The 18,392-nt window shown below is 48.2% G+C and overlaps 1 protein-coding gene across 2 annotated transcripts in view; it reads left to right on the top strand.

Annotated features, from left to right (window-relative positions):
* Window positions 1–18,392, top strand: part of GNAO1 (G protein subunit alpha o1) — a 153,567-nt gene that overhangs the window by 97,965 nt on the left and 37,210 nt on the right. For both annotated transcript variants that reach the window (XM_069868709.1, XM_069868710.1), the window contains exon 4: window positions 3,801–3,961. In XM_069868709.1, coding sequence (XP_069724810.1) covers window positions 3,801–3,961 — 161 coding nt within the window. The remainder of the gene's footprint in view (window positions 1–3,800; window positions 3,962–18,392) is intronic.

Genomic DNA, 18,392 nt, shown 5'->3' with positions numbered 1-18,392 from the left:
GGCTTTAAGTTCCCTTCCAACCCAAATCATTCTATGATTCCATGAATTTTATTACCATTCAGCAGGAGCAATAAACTTTCCTATTGCCCTGCTCCAGCCTGGTGGCTCCCAGTCTGTCCTGCAGGCAGCTTCCCACATTGTGGGAGGGCAACCTCTCCCATCCCAAAGTGGGAGCTCGGCCGACTGCAGAGGAGCAGGTACCAAAATAACCCTCTACTCTATGAGCTCAGCCCCAAGATGGTCACTCGGGGAAGCCTGGCCCTGGTCATTCCTTTTCTGCCCTGTCATTGCTGTTCATCTACGTCTCCTGCTCAGAATTTCTTGTGTTGGGTCTTAAATCACAGGGGATTGCCACAAGTCACAGTAGTGGAAAAGGTGAGGCAGCTATTTCCCAGCACAGAAGATGTGACAGTTTTGATATTCCCTCTGATGCTTTGCAGAAAGCAACTTGCAGTTAAATCCACAAAGCACAGAAGCAGCCCAGACCCTGCCCGTAGCAGCTGGAGAGCTTCAACCGTGCTTTGCCATCACAAACAGATGGACAGATCTGTAACGTGCACCTAAAATACCTATCTAGTAGTCAAGATAATCATAGAATCATTAAGGTTGGAAAAGAACTGTAAGAGAACCCAGTCCAACTGTCAGTCCGACACCACCATGCCTGCTAAATCATGTCCTGATGTGCCACGTTTACATGGTTTTTTAACCCCTCCAGGGATGGAAACTCCACCACTGCCTTGGGCAGATAGCTCCAATGCTTCACCACTCTTTCAGTAAAGAAATTTTTCCTAATAACTAGCCTAAACTTCCCCCAGGAAAACCTGAAGCCATTTCCTCTCATCCTATCCCTTGTTACTTGGGAGAAGAGCCCAACCACTACAACCTCCTTTCAGGGAGCTGTAGAGAGCAGTGAGGTCTCCCCTCAGCCTCCTCTTCTCCAGACTAAACAGCCCCAGGTCCTTCAGCTGCTCCCCAGAACTCCTGGGCTCCAGACCCTTCCCCAGCTCCATTCCCCTTCTCTGAACTCACGCCAGCCCCTCAATGTCCTTTCTGTACTGTGAGGCCCAAAACTGAACACAGGGTTCGAGTGCAGGGGGACAATCTCTTCCCTACACCTGCTGACCACAATGTTTCTGCTACAAAAATTTTTGATAACATATGATAGACCTCTCTCCTTTCTGACTGAAAGCGTGGATGCTTTTTCTGCACCACACATGCACAAAAAACGGGGCCATGCTAGACCGCAGCCAGAGCTAACTGGTCACTACCAGGTTTTTTGTTATTTAGAGTCCGCAAAAAGAACAGGATTATAGCTCCAGCAGGGCAGGCATTCCATACTGGTGATTTATGAATATTCACTGAGCTCACAAAGTGCTCTGGGGCAGAAGAAAAGCTTTTGAAATTAACCGAACTCTTCAAGGTTCTTCGTTTGTCTTGGCTTTGAGGTGTGAGTCATCAATACTGTTTCTCCAAAACGAGCAGAGTCTGCACAGAGGGCTGGGAAGATTCCTGGGCGCTGCAATATAAAGTAAAATATTCTGCAAGAGAGACTTTGTGCTCATATAGCATAGAGGCTCCACCCCATTAAGTTTTATGGGATCATGTCTCCATACAGTACTGAGACTTCCTCAGCCTGGAAAGACTGGATGTTCAGGGAATTTGAGGCTGAACTCTGAAACCTCCAGCAGCCCCAGTCTCCGGTGCTAGCTGTTTGGTGCTCTGTGATTTTTCAAGCACGTCAGTGTTCAATAAGGAGAGGCTGCACAGGAGCTCTGATCCTGGCCATGCAGGCCATCTCATACCCTTGGTCATTCCCACCCATGCAATTAGGTCACTGCGGTGCTCTTGAACATTGTCGCACCTCCACTTCTGGTTGTACCCATGACCTAAGAAATACTGTGCTTGCTTTGCGGCAAAACCTGTAACGCTTTGTCCCCAGTGCTCAGGTGGTACCCAGGAAGAGCAACCCATTCAGCACTTTGGGGTGTTCCCCATCATAGCTGCTAAATATGAGTGTTGGAAAGGAACATCAGCCACACCTGGCAGAACTGAGGAACAGGACAAAGCCTCTGACAGCCGGGAAGTATGTAAGAGCTCGAGGTACAGGCTCCCCAGGAGCTGCACACCCAACTGCAGGTGGCTTTGTGCTCGTGAGATAGGTTGCTGTGATGGACAGGGGTGGTTTGTCCATGGGGCAGCGACAGCAGAGCATGGGCACTGCCTGCGCTGCCCTTTGCCAGACTTGTGTTTCTGGTCAGCATTTACTGATTTAGACCAAACACCCTGGAAGGTGAAGACCTGCACCTGCTTTATCCAAGAATGGGTTTGATCTAGCAGATAAGAGAAAAGGTAATCACAGAATCAGAACAGTTTGGGTCGGAAGGGACCTCAAACCCCACCCAGTCCCACCGCCTGCCATGGTCAGGGACACCTCCCACTGGATCAGGGGCTCCAAGCCCCATCCAACCTGGCCTTGAACACCTCCAGGGATGGGGCAGCCACTATTTCCCTGGGCAACTTGGGCCAGGGCCTCCCCACCCTCACAGGACAACATTTCTTCCTAAAATCTCATCTCAATCTCTTTCAGCTTAAAATTGTTCCTCCTCATCCTATCCCTGCATTCCCCGATCAAGAGCCCCTCCCCAGCTTTCTTGGAGCCCCTTTCAGTACTGGAAGCTGCTTTATCGTCTCCCTGGAGCGTTCTTTTCTCCCCAGAGCCTTCTCTTATCTAGGCTGAATAAAATAAAACAAAATTCACTAAGTTGCTGTAAGGACACATAACAAATAAGAGCTCTTCTTTTCCGATTAGTTATGGCAATAATAAATGGATTTGTTTCAGCTGGTAGAAATATGAGGCTTCTCCAAAATTTTTGAAACAAAGAAAGAAAAACTGAGGATAATCCAACACCCCTGGGATTTCAGGATCCTGTGGGGACATCTGCTTACTGCAAAGCAAGCAGAGCAGGGTCATGAATTTGAGTGTCCACCTTTGCAAATGAGTGAAGCATCAGCCACTGTGGGCTGTTACAGTAGGACTGGACTCAGCTATTCCAGGCTGTCTAGACATTCCCATCCTAAATCTGAGACATCTTCCGGACCTGAGCTGTGTCAGAACACTATCCTCCAGGAAAAGTTGCTGTTCCAGTGAATCACATTTTTCTCACCAAAACAGATTCCATCGGGAAAGGGCCAGCTGGCCCTGCCCTCGCTGCCATCCTCCCTAACCACAGGAGATTCCTCTCCCTCTGAGTCACAAGGAGCAGCAGCCGACCAAGGTGGTCTGTGTTGTGAATCAGCCCCTGTCGCAGGGGCTTATAGCAAAGAACGGGAATTCAGGAAAAGCAAAACACCAGCCTCTGGAAAAAAATCGTTTCTGGAGCCTTTCTGCTGCTCTTTCTGATACAAACAGCCCCTACTTCATCGAGGTTACTCCTTTGGATAAAACAGGTATCACTGCAGGATACGCATCACTTTGCTAGCCTTTTAAAATATGCTTTTTGAAATATGAGCTCCCTTGTGTTCCCGAGAAGCTCCACACATACACGGTGTCAACTGGTTTGTCTGCTGGATGGAAATATTTGTTGACATGAGGCAGATTGCACAAATAACGTCTTTCCTTGTGGCTTCCTTGCTCCATCCTCCGTTTGCCTTTTCTCCTGGATCATATAGTGTGGATCCTAAAGCCTCATCCTGAGAAACAGCCTCTTTGCACCTGATGGCTTGGTGAACTGTTTCTGAAATCTCTGGCTCCCAATTCTGCGTTAAGCATCTCTGTGATCTCTTGTTTCTTTCCTCTGCAGGCTGATGCCAAGATGGTCTGCGATGTCGTAAGTCGGATGGAGGACACAGAGCCCTTCTCTCCAGAGCTGCTGTCAGCTATGATGAGACTCTGGGCAGACTCTGGCATCCAAGAATGCTTCAACCGGTCCCGGGAATACCAACTTAACGACTCGGCCCAGTAGTGAGTATTCCTGTCCATAGTCTTTTGTGTTAAGAAGCTGTATCTGAGCTTGTTAAAGTTTTGACTGAAGTCAGTGACCTCATAGCAGTGGGTTGGAACACAGTTCTGCTTGCAGAGTGGAATGCGTGTTGTGTCAGAGGCTGCTGCAGGGTGGAAAGGAGCAGGCAGGGCATTTGTGTCTGGAATAAGGTTCACGGCCCCCAAAGCCAGTTTCCCAAAGTGCTCCTGAATGGCTCAAGGTAGGTTTCTACAAACATGGACCTGGTGAGCGGAGACAGACCAACCCATGGACGTAGCTGGCGGGTAGCTGGCAGCTTCTTAGTTTGTCTCATAGATAACAAAGGGGTGTGACCACCTGCTTTGTATGGCAGTACAGCTCTTGGGCTTGCTTTTCTGATAGTCATACACTGTACTGATAGGCAGCTGGATTACAGGCAAGGGCAAGGGACATCTTTGCTTTTACAGTGGTGTTACGTTATTTTCATAATACAGTTGGTGTCATCTCTACCATTAGGGAGCATATACAGGGTTTTTTTAATGGTGATTGTTTGAATCCATAACTTTGGCTCATCCCATAAACGGCTGCTCTGGCTCTGAGGAAACATTGAGTGCCGCCCAGGTTTCATTTCAGACCCATTCCTAATGATAATTCATCCAATCTGTTTGCCTCCACCTAGGCAAGGATGCTAAAGGTTTTCATCCTGTAATTGCTATCGCAGCAGCTGCTGCAGTCGGCCAGAATGTCTCCTGGCCCTGTACTGTACCTTGGGCAGGAGTCAGTAAAACATGGTTAAGGAGAAGCATAAGGAACAAGCAAGCACAGAGTGATAATTTCCCCAGTTATACCCTTGGACTTTTCAGTAGTCAGGGAAATAGAGGATTCTTCAAGTGGTGACGGGGGAATGCCACATCCATGTTTTTGGCTTTCACGATATCCTGTGTCAACAAATCCACCAGCTAACTCAAGCACTTCTGGAGTTGTTATGGCATGTGTGGATTGTCTGGCATCGCTGCTTAGGGTTTTCTTGAGTATCAATCAAAACAAGAATCTAGGCACCAGCATGGCTGATGAGTTTATTCTATGTGGTGGGCCTGATTGTCCTCAGTTTGCACCAGCTGCTCCCATCCAAGCTGGCAAGGCAGTTGGGGAGTACAGGATTATTTCTTCTCCTGTGGTGCTGCAGCAGAAGGCGAATGATGATACATCACTTGGCATTGACCAAAACCCAAATGACAAACCTGCAGATGTGTGGTTGGTGTCACAGCATCCTACCCAACCATTTCTCACCATGAGCAACGGCATCTTGGGAATGATCCTGACATTATGCTGGTTTTAAATAACTACAGGATGGACACCCATGTTTAAAATATATTTCACTGCCTGTAATAGCAAAGTCAGCCTTCTCTTGCCAGCATTTTTGTTCCCACAAAAGAAGGGTCTGATGGCATAAACATACCTTTAGAGATATAAATTATATAAAATGCCAGTCCTAATTGCATTACAACCTTGTGGAAACTTCTTCAATTGTTTTAGAGCCAATTACCTTGAGGAAAGTATTTTGATTTCCCTTCCATGCAAGATAGCAGTTGAAAATAATAAGCACAGCCCTCCCAACGTGACCAGCTGCTGGGCAATTCATCAGCAAGACCTCTGAAACCACAAGCAATTTCTAGACATCAGCTGAAGAGGCTTTGTGGCATTCACAATAATACCAGTGTGCGGTTGCAGCCCAGCAAAATGAATGTTGATGTCGTTAACAGAAATCTCTTGCATGCAGAGGAAGATGCAAGATCCTCCTTACCCGAGGGTGGCTGTGCTGCCTCTCTCTGTAGATCGGGCTGTGGCTGGACACTTGCTTTCTCTGGGCTAGGGCAGATGTTGAAGCTGAAAATAACAAAGTCCTTTGCGTTTACAGACCTGCTGCTGTTTAGGAGCCTCTGGTTGTTCCATCACTGGGAGCAGAGATGCACTGTAACGCGTCCTGCTGCACCTCTAGGCCCTGGTGCCATCACACCAGATGGTGATGCAAGTGAGAGCTCAGTTGGTGTTTATTCACGCCGAGTGGACTCCCAGTGAAAAGAGGCATATTTTTCATTTAATCCATCAATGCTTTTGGGTTTTTTTCTTCTGCGTGAGTGGAAGATTTGAGACAGTTTTCTATTCTCTTCCCAGGAAAGGGCTTATCTTTATTGACACTGCTACTGGATTTGAAAATATAGCAACTACAAAATGTGTTTTCATTAGTGCTAAGAGAAATAAATTCCAGACAAGGACTGAACTTTAAGTTCCCCGAAGTTGGATAAATAGTGAGGAGCAGTGAGCTGGACTGGCATCATTCTTATTTCAGGTTTCTCTCGGTGTTCAACCATAGGGACTGGTGTTTTGCTGGCAAGAGGGATATTTGCTGCAAGAGTCAGACATCTCAATCCATGGCTGCTTAGCACATATTGCAAAGTCCAAAAGCATCCAGCAGCTGGGTCCTGTCATGGCCAGTACAACTGGGATCTTCAGGAGTGATCCAGGTGCTTCTGTTTGCCCAGAAGCCACCTGCTGAATGCCCTAAATGCTTTTCAGAAATCCCTTTCCACTGCCTGGCTATTTCTAAGGAACAACCTATTAGGCTTCTCCGCATTAGTGCTGCCGTTGTCCTACATTGCTCTTCCAGTGCTCTAGTCTGAGGTTGTTCTAAATGGCTCAAACAACAGGCCTTCTATTACGGGCCCTGGGAGACCAAGCCACAGGCTAATCAACAGCCTGCAAGAGTGAGCTGGAATACTCTCTGGCAGGTTCACAGATCACGCTTTACAATCCATCTTTTCTACAGAACATCTAAAATACACCCAACCCAAGTGACTCTATCATTAATTTCAGTGAAAATAGGTGTAATAGTTTGTATGAGCCTAAACAAGAAGTGGGCAATAGCTCTCCTTTCAAAGAATCATAGAATCACCAGGTTGGAAGAGACCCACAGGATCATCGAGTCCAACCATTCCTATCAAACACTAAACCATGTCCCTCAGCACCTCATCCACCCATCCCTTAAACACCTCCAGGCAAGGTGACTCAACCCCCTCCCTGGGCAGCCTCTGCCAGTGCCCAATGACCCTTTCTGTGAAAAATTTTTTCCTGATGTCCAGCCTGAACCTCCCCTGGTTGAGCTTGAGGCCATTCCCTCTCATCCTGTCCCCTGTCACTTGGGAGAAGAGCCCAGCTCCCTCCTCTCCACAACCTCCTTTCAGGTAGTTGTAGAGAGCAATGAGGTCTCCCCTCAGCCTCCTCCAGGCTAAACACCCCCAGCTCTCTCAGCCGTTCCTCATAAGCACTTTGCTTCCTACCCTTCCACACATGCCTGCCTAACGGTATGGACTTCCCTGCAAAGCTTAGCTTTGCTGCTTCTAGGCTCTAAAGTCAGCCTGTCCTTAGCAAATATTTCAAAGGAACAGCGCTTCTGCAAAGAAAAAGGACGGTTCTGTAACGGGCCTGCTGTGTGTTGGACAGCAAAAATGAAAACCATAAGCAGAGCAAAAGAAGGGGAGTAAGATGTAGCGATTAGTTTCATCTTTTTTCCTTACTGCATTTTTCCTTAGTTCCCTAAGGCAAACTTACGGGTGGGTTGAGTTCCACATTCCTAATCTCTTGATTATGTTTTTATTCCTATTTCGTCTCCTCTTCTTTTCTTGTCTGTATGCCTGGGAGCTAAAACTACCTCTGATCATCAAAGAATCTGGGCACTGCTGATGTCTTTTTCTTCTCTGGCCAGTTTTTGTCTGTGGAAGCACATCTGTGACCCACATTTTGCTTTCAAAATCAGCAAAATAGAGGTTTCCAGCTGGTTTCCTTAATCTCCTACTTTTGTTCAGATTTTAAAATGGTCATTTGTTTCCTAGTCTCTAGTTCCTAACTAGCCTGGTCAGTGGAGTAAAGTGCATAGGGCAAGTTTGATCTTAACCACCCAGGGATGGGGACCTGCTTTGAATGGCCTCCAAACTTCAGAGGGACAATGGAGCAGATGGGGCATCCACGCGAGCACCTATTTTCTGTTTGCATATCCAAACAGGCACAGGGCCTGCAAGATATGCAGCAGAGACAGTTTGCAAGTACAGAGACACAAAAAAAGCCTGAATTCATCTCAAGTTATTCTCCTCCTGCCTCCAAGTACATTGAAAGATCGTTCGATAATGCCAGGGCTGTGAAACTACCGTGGAAACGTAAAATATTTTAGTCCTGCCTTAAGCCCATCCATCTTCACACATATCAGAGGTGTCAGGGCTAGGAGGCTTGTTGCTTTTGGCTCACTCCATAGGGAGTAAAGGGAGGGAGATGCCTCCAGAGAGGGATACAAACCTCACTGCTCAGTGGAAAAAGAGAGAGATGCAATTGTGCCTACTGCTCTACCATAGTTAACCACAGCCCCGATGCCTCAAGTCTTTGCCAAATACCAAGTCCAAACTAGACAACACTTTGGTCACTCTGCCTTCAAGAACTCCTCTGGCACTGCCTTGTTGAAAAGTGGCACCAAATTCAGAATAAAATACCGCAGTGCCTTCCTTCTCACCCTGTATCATGTAGGACCATTTTTTAATCTCTTTTCCTTGCAAAAGAATTGTCTTTGCATGATGGTATCACCTTCCCTGCTGATACTTATTGCATTCCACATGCCAAGACACAATTTGCATCGAGAAAACAGCTATGAAAGTAGAGCCAGATGTTGTTGAGATGTGGTGAATGGCTTCCAGACTCAGCCCCAAAAAGGCAGCATTTAACAACTGAGAGAGAGTGTAAAATCTCCATCCTTGGAAATACTCAACTAAGCTACCTGAGCTAACTTTCAAACTCAATTTAACTTTGAAGCTGGCTCTGCTTTGAACTGGGGGATAGTCCAGATAAACTCCAGAGGTCCAATCCAAGCCAGCACTTCTGGTTTTGTCTTTTGGTTTTTTTTTCCTCTTGCTCTTTCTCTTATGACAGTGGAGAAAGGGTCTTCAGGGTTGCTTGCAGTCTTCTTTTTGTAGCCATGCAGGACCACAGAGCTCTATGATAATGCCCACACCTTGCAAGGCAAGAATTTAGACCACGGGACTGGTGGGGTGTGGGAATTATGCACGACTGTCAGGACATGGTCTGTTATAATGAGCTGCAATTGTTGCTGGCTCTCAGCCTGAAGAAAGAAAAATTATAAGGTCAAGGTTTTGCATTAATATTCCTATCAGGTGCGTAGATTTCATTTTCTCATCACAGATTTTGCATTAGAATATGGTTTTCTGTGCGCCAGGCTTACTTGTGCCTGTCACTTGTGCTCCCTTGCATTTAATTGGAGGGAGTAGCAGCATAAATGGAACAATCCAATTAATTGGGATGACTTGCGTTGCGCTGTTTATTGAACAACCCACTTTTGTATCTCAGAGCCCATGCACTGATAACGTGGAAAGGGAAAATCTATCACAAGCATGGATGCAGATTCATTCTGAATTTATGGTTTAATTTTCCCCATACGTAAATGTGCCCGCCAGCTTTGAATAATTAAGTTCCCCCTGCAATAAGCAAAACAAAACAGCTCATAGGTTGACTCGAGCTGCCAGTCTTGCTTAGTTCCCACAAATTAAATGCAAATAGATTTCCAGGAAAGAGCAACCTTTGTAATGTCTATTGGTGCCAGGTCTGGGGTAGAGCTGCTTTTGCGAGGTAGGGGAGACAGGGGCAGAATGTGCGTCAGTCTGTTAGAGTCTAGCAGGTCTTGGGCTTAGGAGAGGTCTCAGGCTTCATTGTTATCCTCATAAATTAAGGAATTGCTGTTGTTTTGTGGCTACATCTAGGGTTGAGTGTGAGCCAGAGGAAGGACACAAGAGGAAAAATTTCTTTGAAATCAGATGGATGTTTTACAGCATCTCACCCTCAGTCTTAGAATCATAGAATCACCAGGTTGGAAAAGACCCACCGGATCATCGAGTCCAACCATTCATCCACGTGGAGACCAAAGCTCACCAAAAGTGGGTGTGATCTCTCCAGAATAGTTTGGGTTGGAAGGGACCTTAAAGACCATCCAGTTCCACCCCCCTGCCACGGACAGGGAAACCTCCCACTGGATCCGGTTGCCCAAAGCCCCATCCAACCTGGCCTTGAACATCTCCAGGGATGGGGCAGCCACCAATTTCTGAAGGGCTATATCCACTCTCAGTCTGTGCAAAGGTAACCTGAGATGCCATCACCCCCCACACTTTACTTCTTCCATGAATAGGAGAAGCTGCAAAGCTGGGCTTTAAAGCAGAGCTTGTGGCAGCACCCAGCACCCTGTGGGAACATCCAGGAAACCACTCACCAGCTGAACTGGAGCTCTGATGCTTTGCTTGCTCCCTTTCCATCTGAAATAGCAAATTCTGCAGCCAGCTCCACTCAAAACTGAGCACCTCTTTAGATATGGATCTTGCAAGCAAAAACTTGTGGTATATTGCTGTCGCTTCCCCCCTCCTAATCCTCCCTTACCCCAAAAAAACCTCTGTAAGATCTATCTGAAGAGACCCAGGAGATAACACAGACTGTCCTGCAAGGAGGAGCAGAGAAGTTATGTAGGTAGTTCATTCCTTGGGGAGAAAGATGTGGTAGCACCTGCTGTCTCCTTGCCATTTTTCATTGCAATGTCGCATCACAACAGTTATCTTTGGCCTGAAGATTAGTAAAATCTTGACATCTTGACTAAATAAATAGCTGCTTAATGGCCCATAGCACCAATTAGGGCTATCCTGCTTTTGGCAAAGCTCCCATCCAAAGGGTGGGAGCCGGGCAGCAGTTCACACTGCCTGGAGGAGAGGGCACTGCCAGAATTTGGGAACAGCCTCTTCTCTTTCCACGGTTTTGTGTGGAGATGCCAGCACTTCTGATCAACAATGCACAGGGCATTTACCTCCAAGAAAACCACAGTCCTGAACCCTGGATAATCTGTTCTCGTTGCCGACTGACAGACCCAACAGGAATTTCTTCCTGCGTGGCGAAGGGCTGTGGGTGACAGATTCAGCGCAGAAAGATTTCACTTTTTTTTGGCTGAGTGTTTGTGTATTTTTAGGCTGAAATGTCCTTACAAAACCAGCTGGAGCTGGCAGGCTGCCACCAAGGGTTGGGGTTGAGGATTTTGTTGTTGTTGTTGTTCTGCTCAGGTTTTTCTCTGCTACCTCCATGGTGCTCACAGCCTCCCTGTCCCACCAGCTCTGCCTTTCACTGCTCACGCCCTGCAGCTTGCCCATCACCAGTCTCCTGCCTTTCACCCCAGCTTCGTTCCCATGCCGGTGTCAGCAGCTGGGATACAGCTTCAAAGCCAGGGAGCCCAAGTTCTCCTGGGAACCTGCAGCCCTTGCTCCTCCTCTCCTGCAGAGTCAAGGAGCCCAACCTACCCTCTCTCTCTCTGCACCTTACTCCGAGCTCTGCTGCAAAACAAACAGCAAGGTGAGGACATGAGATGAGGTGTCTCCTACCAGTGAGCATCCCGATTGCTGTTCGAAGCTCCTTAGGGAACTGGATAGTTCCAGCAAGGCAGATGTCCCACTGCAGAGTGGCTGCAGGCAAAGCTACTGTGCCGTGGCTTTTCTTCATGGCATCAGGTCTGGCACCATCTGCAATGCTGGGAGGTGAACGTGGCAGTGGTGCATCTTTTCCCAATGTATTTGCTGACAATTTGAAATCCTTAAGTGGCAAAGAATGGCAGGAACATGGGAATTTGTGTGTAGCCAGGCTCCGGCATGGAGCAAGCCATCATGGGTCCCCAGGTATCGGTGGTGACAGTGTGACAGGGAGATGCTGCCCACCCTCCCCTCCAGGGGTCCTATCCCAGAAATTATCCCAGTTTGGAAGGCAAAGTTGCCGAGGAATTTTGCTGTGATCCAGGGAGCACAGGGCTGGGCATTGGGAGCTCTTGGGCAGAGCTGCCTGCCACCATCCAGGGACAAACAGCTCTGGAGGAGCCACTCCAGCTCAGGAAAAGCACTGCCAGGCAAGGCAAATAAGCTCCATGCCCTCAGAATGCAGTTATCTCCCTTTCCCCCTTCTTCACATTTTCACAGCCACCAGCCTTTCCCTGCCCCTGGGTTTCTCAGCATGATGCTCCCCTGACCACACGAGGTGCCACTCCAACATCCATCCACCACCCTGTCCCCATCCTGGGCATCCAGGGCACACACTGCGCCGGGACAGTGCGATTCATCGGGTCCCATGGCACAGGAGAGCCCAAAAAGCATTTGAGTGGCTGCTAGAGGGGTGCAGCCCCTGCCTTTGTCCCCTGCCCTCTCCCAGGGTCCAGCCCGTGCACACACACGCACACACGCTGTCCCCTCTGGAAGAGTGCAGCATCCCCATCCTCAGGTGTTTAAGGCTGGATGTTAAATCCAAAACCAATCATGAGCTTAGCTAAAAAGCCCCCACTTTTCAATATATATTAAGACAAGCATTGGAAAACTGCTTTTATCCGCTGCTTCTCAAGCCCTCTGGCTTATGCTTTAAAGCCTTTTGTCTGCGAACAGGAGAGCTGGAAAGTCCTTTTTGATTTCCTTAAGCAAATAGTCCATCTAATATCCAGTCTTGAAGAGCTGAGGCTTTAAGAGGGAACAAAATTGAAGAAAGAAAAAAATAGAAATGCAGCAAATATTGTGCCATTTGCCATAAAATTACAGGACTCAGCAATCGTGAGGAAGAAGCACCTGGAGCTATGCCCACAAAAGGAAGGTGGTACAGCCCCCAGGAGGAGGGCAGAGCTATCTGGGCCCCCCCGAGAGCCTTGGTGCCCACTGGTCGGTAGGCTGAAGCTCCTTGTCTCAGTTCTCTGAAGGGGACAATAATCACTTTCCTATTTAGGAGTCATGGATGTCCACGGTGGTGAGAGCAGCGAAGGCAGCAGCAGGTTGAGGCAGGAGCCTGTTGGGCTGGGCAGGAGGGCAAAGCGTGGCAGGGGGTGTCCGGGTGAGCCCCACGGGAACAGAGCATCGGTATTCAGCCAAGACAGTCCTGCCGAAAGCAGGATTCGCCTGGCGGAGCCCTGGGCACTGATCGTTTCGCAGACTAATTGATATAATAGCTCTAATTAGCCCTGTAGCAAACACCACTTCGTTTCTTCCTTATCCAAGCCAAGCACTGAGCCAATGTTCAAGCCCCAGCCATTGATTTCCTCCTGCTTTTTAGGTGGGAGAGGGGGAAATATGAGATTTCTTTCTCCACGCAGAAGATGTGGCCAAGGCATATCTTTGAGCACAGCTGGTGCCATGCACATGGTGTATTCTCGGGAGTAAACCTGGCATGGGGAAAGTTTGGCTGGACAGTTGGGAAAGGCTGAGCTTTCCCTTGGGTTTTCAGCAGCAGCCCTGCAGAGAGCAGCAGGCACTGCAGCTCCCCAGCGTAATGCCTCCAGCTCCACAAAGTCGGCAGGTCCTGTGGCCCACTCCAGGGCTGGGTCGGTGCCAGCAGTGGTGTTCCTGCCAAGGGTTTAGTACCTGCTTTTTCCCAGCACACACACTGATGAGACGATCATTGATTTGGGCCAGGGAACTAGAGGCAGCCTAACGTGATGCTGCTGCATTGCTGCCTCTCCCGTTCAAGCCAGGCAGGAGCACCCAGCACAGTGAGCCAGGTACACTTCAGGCAGATTTTTTATCTTTTCCTATTATTATCTTTTTTTCTTTTTATTTCTTTCCCCTCCCTGCAACACACCAAGCTAGCACAAGGTCCATAACAGTTTGTTCATCCATACCTCTTCCACTATCTCTTAGAGTAAAAACAACACTGAGACTGTCTATAAACTCTTATTTCACCTTCTTCAGATCTGTTCCTTGCCCTCAGACCACTGATGTAATACAGATCTCAACTCACAACTCCTGTTTTGCCAGTGCCCATCAGAAAACCCTCTTATGTCCCACACATCTCTGACCACCTCAGCAGTTTGTGTTTGGGGTTAATTCTGCATGGGCTGTTGCAGCTTGAGCACAGACTCACTCTGCTCTACAGGCACGGGCTCCACACAGGGCTGCTTTACTCCAGTGGTGACAGCACAGTTCAGAGCAGAAGGAGGCTGGAGTACAGCAGAGCAACCACCCATCCTCGTGCCAAAACCCTCATGCTTACACCTTCCCCATCTCCTATCCATCTAAAGCATTTTAGTGCTTGAGTACCTGGAGAAGGCACCTCCTGCAAGGTCCCTGGGGGTCTCTTCTGAATTTATTGAGAAAAAAAAGAAGAGAAATGGTACTGAGCCTGAGTTTGAGGCAGCACCTTCTCTGTGCTGCTGGGAGGAGAGGGAAGAGATACAGGGGAGAAAGAAACCAGGCACCAACTGCACCGTGGAGCCACGCCAAGGAAATGTCAGCTCCAGGTTTGGAGGTTAGTCCAAGCCTTACTGGGCATTTACTTTGCCTCACTGTAACCCCTTCCCTGCTGGGCTCCGTCGTCACCCCAGTGCTGAGCAGCGGGTTTGGTGGAAGCACCAGCACTGAAAAGAAATTCAGCATCCCAAAATTGCAAGCCATAAAACACCCCACAAGCAGTCTCTAGCTCTGAGGCTCTGACAGTACTTTCAATGGTGTAAATCAGCATTTCCCAATCAGCATTGCTCTTGGTGCATAAGGTTTGACGATAACATGAGAACCGTTTCCAATTCCTCGTTCAGGAAAATGCCAGCCAGTACATCCTACCAAGCAGCGTTAATGTCAGTTTAAACAATTCCAGTTCCATGGCCTTACGATCCCCAACATGAGAAATACTGCACCAGGGAGTGGGCTGAACAGCGACGCCAAATCTGCAATGAGCAGGAACAGGAGAAAGAAAGAGAAAGAGGCAGCTGACACTAGCTAGCAGCTGTTGAGAGCTGGGCATTGGTAATGGAGTCCAGGCAAAAAGCTTTGCTCAAATTAAACTGACACTGGAAGCAGGAACTTTGCATTAAGAAATCCTCAGAGGAGTACCTCATTGAACAAAAATATATAAACAAAGAGATGGCATGAATGTGGAAGCTGCAAATAAACTCAGGATGAAAGGCTACACATTTCTACCCAGGAGCTCAGCTACCTGTATCCTGCCCAGAGGACCACCCTTACGGATGCAAGAACTTCCTCCCTACCCATGATGAAGAGCTGCCTCTTGTGATCCAAAGGCTCGACTGGGTCTCAGCTGCATGCAGTCCTGAAGGGAAGTTTTCAGAGCAGGACACCCTGGGCATACCTCTTCCCACCTCTGGCTGCTCTCTGGGCAGGGCTGAATGGGTTTCCCACTTGCTTGTACTTCCCAGCATCAGTGGAGCTGCCTTTGAAGCTCAGCCCTTCTGTGTTCATTCAGATATCTGTGATCACGATGGGACGCTTAAGGGCATCTACTGAAAATAGTTGGGAGTAAATAGAAATCCACGAGTTGAATGCACAGAGATCACCTGTCTGACCTGTTTGTGTTACCAAGGGTTTCTCTGACTTCAGTGCAGGCACCCATCTCGGTGTCTGAAAGAGCTGCCTGACCCCCTGGCCTGCCTGGTTCAGTCCATTCATTCCACTCTTTATCTTCCCTTGCCCCAGAACAGAAGTACCACAGGAGGGCTGTAGGTTCTGCTTCTTCCCTGCTGACTCTGCCTCATGTGTTGCTGCTTTCCACCAGCTTGATGAGAAATCTGGGTGTAGGAGCAGCACCGGTACCCTGTCTGAAATCCCAGCAAAGAACATCACAGAGCAGGACTCCCTTGCCCATCGTGGTGTCTTGCGGTGACAGTGGGGAGCAAGCACCTTTGCTCCGTGGGAGGGCTCCTATATAGGTGTATAGCCCACATTAACAGGGAGAACCTGAATTAAAATTGGACAAAATCCGGTATCTGCCTTTAAACATGCTACCTTGCATCCCCTGCCACGTGTTCCCATAACAACAGAGCCACATTACGCACCTCCGTGGTTTCAACTGCAGTGCCCCAGCTGCTCCCTTCATGCCGCAGCGTGGCACGTCACGCTGGCTCCCAGCCCACATGCACTGGGCCTGGACACCCTCCGGCACACGGGAGATGATCCTGGGAAATGCTGGCTGCCCACTGCCTGGCTCCTTCCTCCACACTGCTCATCCTCATCCTCATCCTCCAGGTCCTCAGACCTTAAATCTCACCAATCCAGTCCTCTTCCCTAGGGACAAGTGGGTCATACAGCAAGCGTGTGAAGAAGTCCCAACATGATCAGCATATATGGGTGTGCAGAAGCAAGGCAACAGTGAGCAATGGACCCAGATTCATCCTGCAGCCTTCCTTGCACGGACAGAAGGGGGCATTCCTGGGATTCAGGGGGTTATTTTTATTTTCACTTTGCAGTGGGAGCCAAAAAGCTCTTTATTTTGAGAAGCTTCAAGCGCTGATTGGGTACGGCTGATCCTTCCATCAGTTGGTGCAGTGCCACCAGATGAATAAATCTTGCACGCATCTGTAATTACTGCTTAGCTCGTGTTTAAATGCAGCACCATTGATCTGCAGAACTCATCAAAATCCATATAGGAGAGCATGAAATTATATTGGGCGGAGCAGAAAAGTACATGACAACATCCATTTTCAGCCTTCTTTGTTCATCAAAAAAAAAAAGAGCATTTATTTATCTCTGTTCAAATTCTTGGGTTAACTCACGATTTAATTATCTATTGTAACACCATTTTATAGGCTGCTCTTGATGTAGGGACTGCTTTTCTTTCTTATAATAGAACAGTAAATTTCTACCAGCCTTACAGCATCTGCCCCTACATGGGCAAAATCCCTATTAAAAGCATGAAAGAACAGTGCTGAAGGGTTATAAAACTCTGTACAAAAAGGTCTTGTGGTTAAAGCTCCTTTCTGCAATTTAGGGACCCCAAACTGACTTCCAAGCACCACCCTGGGCTTTCCAGCATGTCCTCAGGCAAGTCATCTATCCCCTTAATACTTGTATTCCTCCTAAAGCGAATGTGATTAATAACATTTCCCTACTCCGGTAGGAGGTTGGAAGGACACATCAATCATGCTCAGCATGAGTTGAGGTGCTCCAGCAGCAGAGAGCACAGAAATACAGGCTGGGCAAGGGCGATGCTTGTACTAACCAGCCATCTGCTCGAGATGCAGCCAAGAGGAAGCTCACCAAAAGCATTTATTGCCAATAAAGTCCATGTTGTCTGGAAGAACTCCTGATGTTTTCCAGACCTAGCACTGCTCCGGGCCAGCTCCATCTTCCTACTGGGTGTGAAGTGTTCTTGGATTGGTTCAAACTTCACCCACCAAGCAGGCAGGAGGATTCCTGGTCCACCCACCTGGCTTACTGCAGCACTTGGCCTGTGGCTCACTCCCAAGAGTCATGGTCACTGGCAGGTCCATGGGCAGGTAGCAGAGGCTGTATTTTTCACTATAAGCTTGGTTCTGCTACGGACGTGCCCCCAGGGCACAGGGGGGAGTTTCTGCACAGTCTCAAGTGCAGAAAGAGTAGCTGTCCCCAACCCTCATGGAAGAATATACCTTGGAGGTGGTGTCCTCAGCTCATCTTCCACACCAGTTCTACAGCCGGGCTGTCCTGCACTGAGTATCCCAAACTGATTTTATCACACATGCATACCTGATGCACCTTCAGCTGAAGAGAGGGATCGGCCACTCCTGCTGAGACCTGGGAGCAAACCAAACTACTATTAGGTGGACTGCAGGAGCCTAACCTTCCAGGGGTGGTCACCTGAAAACAAGAGGCTACGACTACAGACCTCTCTGAAGTTGCTCATGCCCACAACAGAGAGAGAAAGGAAAAGTCGGTGCTCAGCAAGACATCTCAGCAGCCCAGCCTGGACCAGGTGACAGCCTTCACTGGTGGGAACTATCAAGCTGTTTTGATACAAGGCAAAGAAATCCCCTTCTAACAATGATTCAGCCAAATTTTTTCTAAAGGAATGAGAAGCTCCATGAATTTTCCTTTATGTGTCTCTTCTTCTGGATCCATCCTGAAACCAAAATGCTGCAATACCACAAGCAAAGCTGTTCTCAGAGGAGCCTTAGCCTGACAACTGCAGAGAGGACCAGCAAGTCCATTTGAGTAGCACAGATCTTACGTGCCCAAGAGATCCACCTATGTCTGGGATAACCAAGACATTTTTAGCATGCAGCCAAGGGTAGAATTCCCAGCTTTTGCTATCTGCGGGTCATAGCTGCCCACAACAGAGCTCTCTCGGGTTTTGGTACCCCCAGTTTCTAACCGGGATGCTTAAATGGGATTTGAAAGCAGAAATCTCTATGGCTTGCTAATAGGTCAGGAAAATGGACAGATGAGAAGGTCCAGAAACATGATTCCCACTCCAAAACTAGCAGCCCCGCTTCCTCAGCATGTTGAATGTATAAATGAGACCTTTAATTGAAGTCAGCTCCCAACAGACCCAGCCCACTAGTCATAATTGCACTATCATCCATCTATGGGCTCCCTCTGTCTACTCAATACAAGAGTG

Source organism: Phaenicophaeus curvirostris, chromosome 14 (assembly GCF_032191515.1).
Source record: "Phaenicophaeus curvirostris isolate KB17595 chromosome 14, BPBGC_Pcur_1.0, whole genome shotgun sequence".
Classification (NCBI taxonomy): domain Eukaryota; kingdom Metazoa; phylum Chordata; class Aves; order Cuculiformes; family Cuculidae; genus Phaenicophaeus; species Phaenicophaeus curvirostris.
Note: the sequence above shows the minus strand (reverse complement) of the source record. Positions and strands in the feature narration are given on the sequence as shown.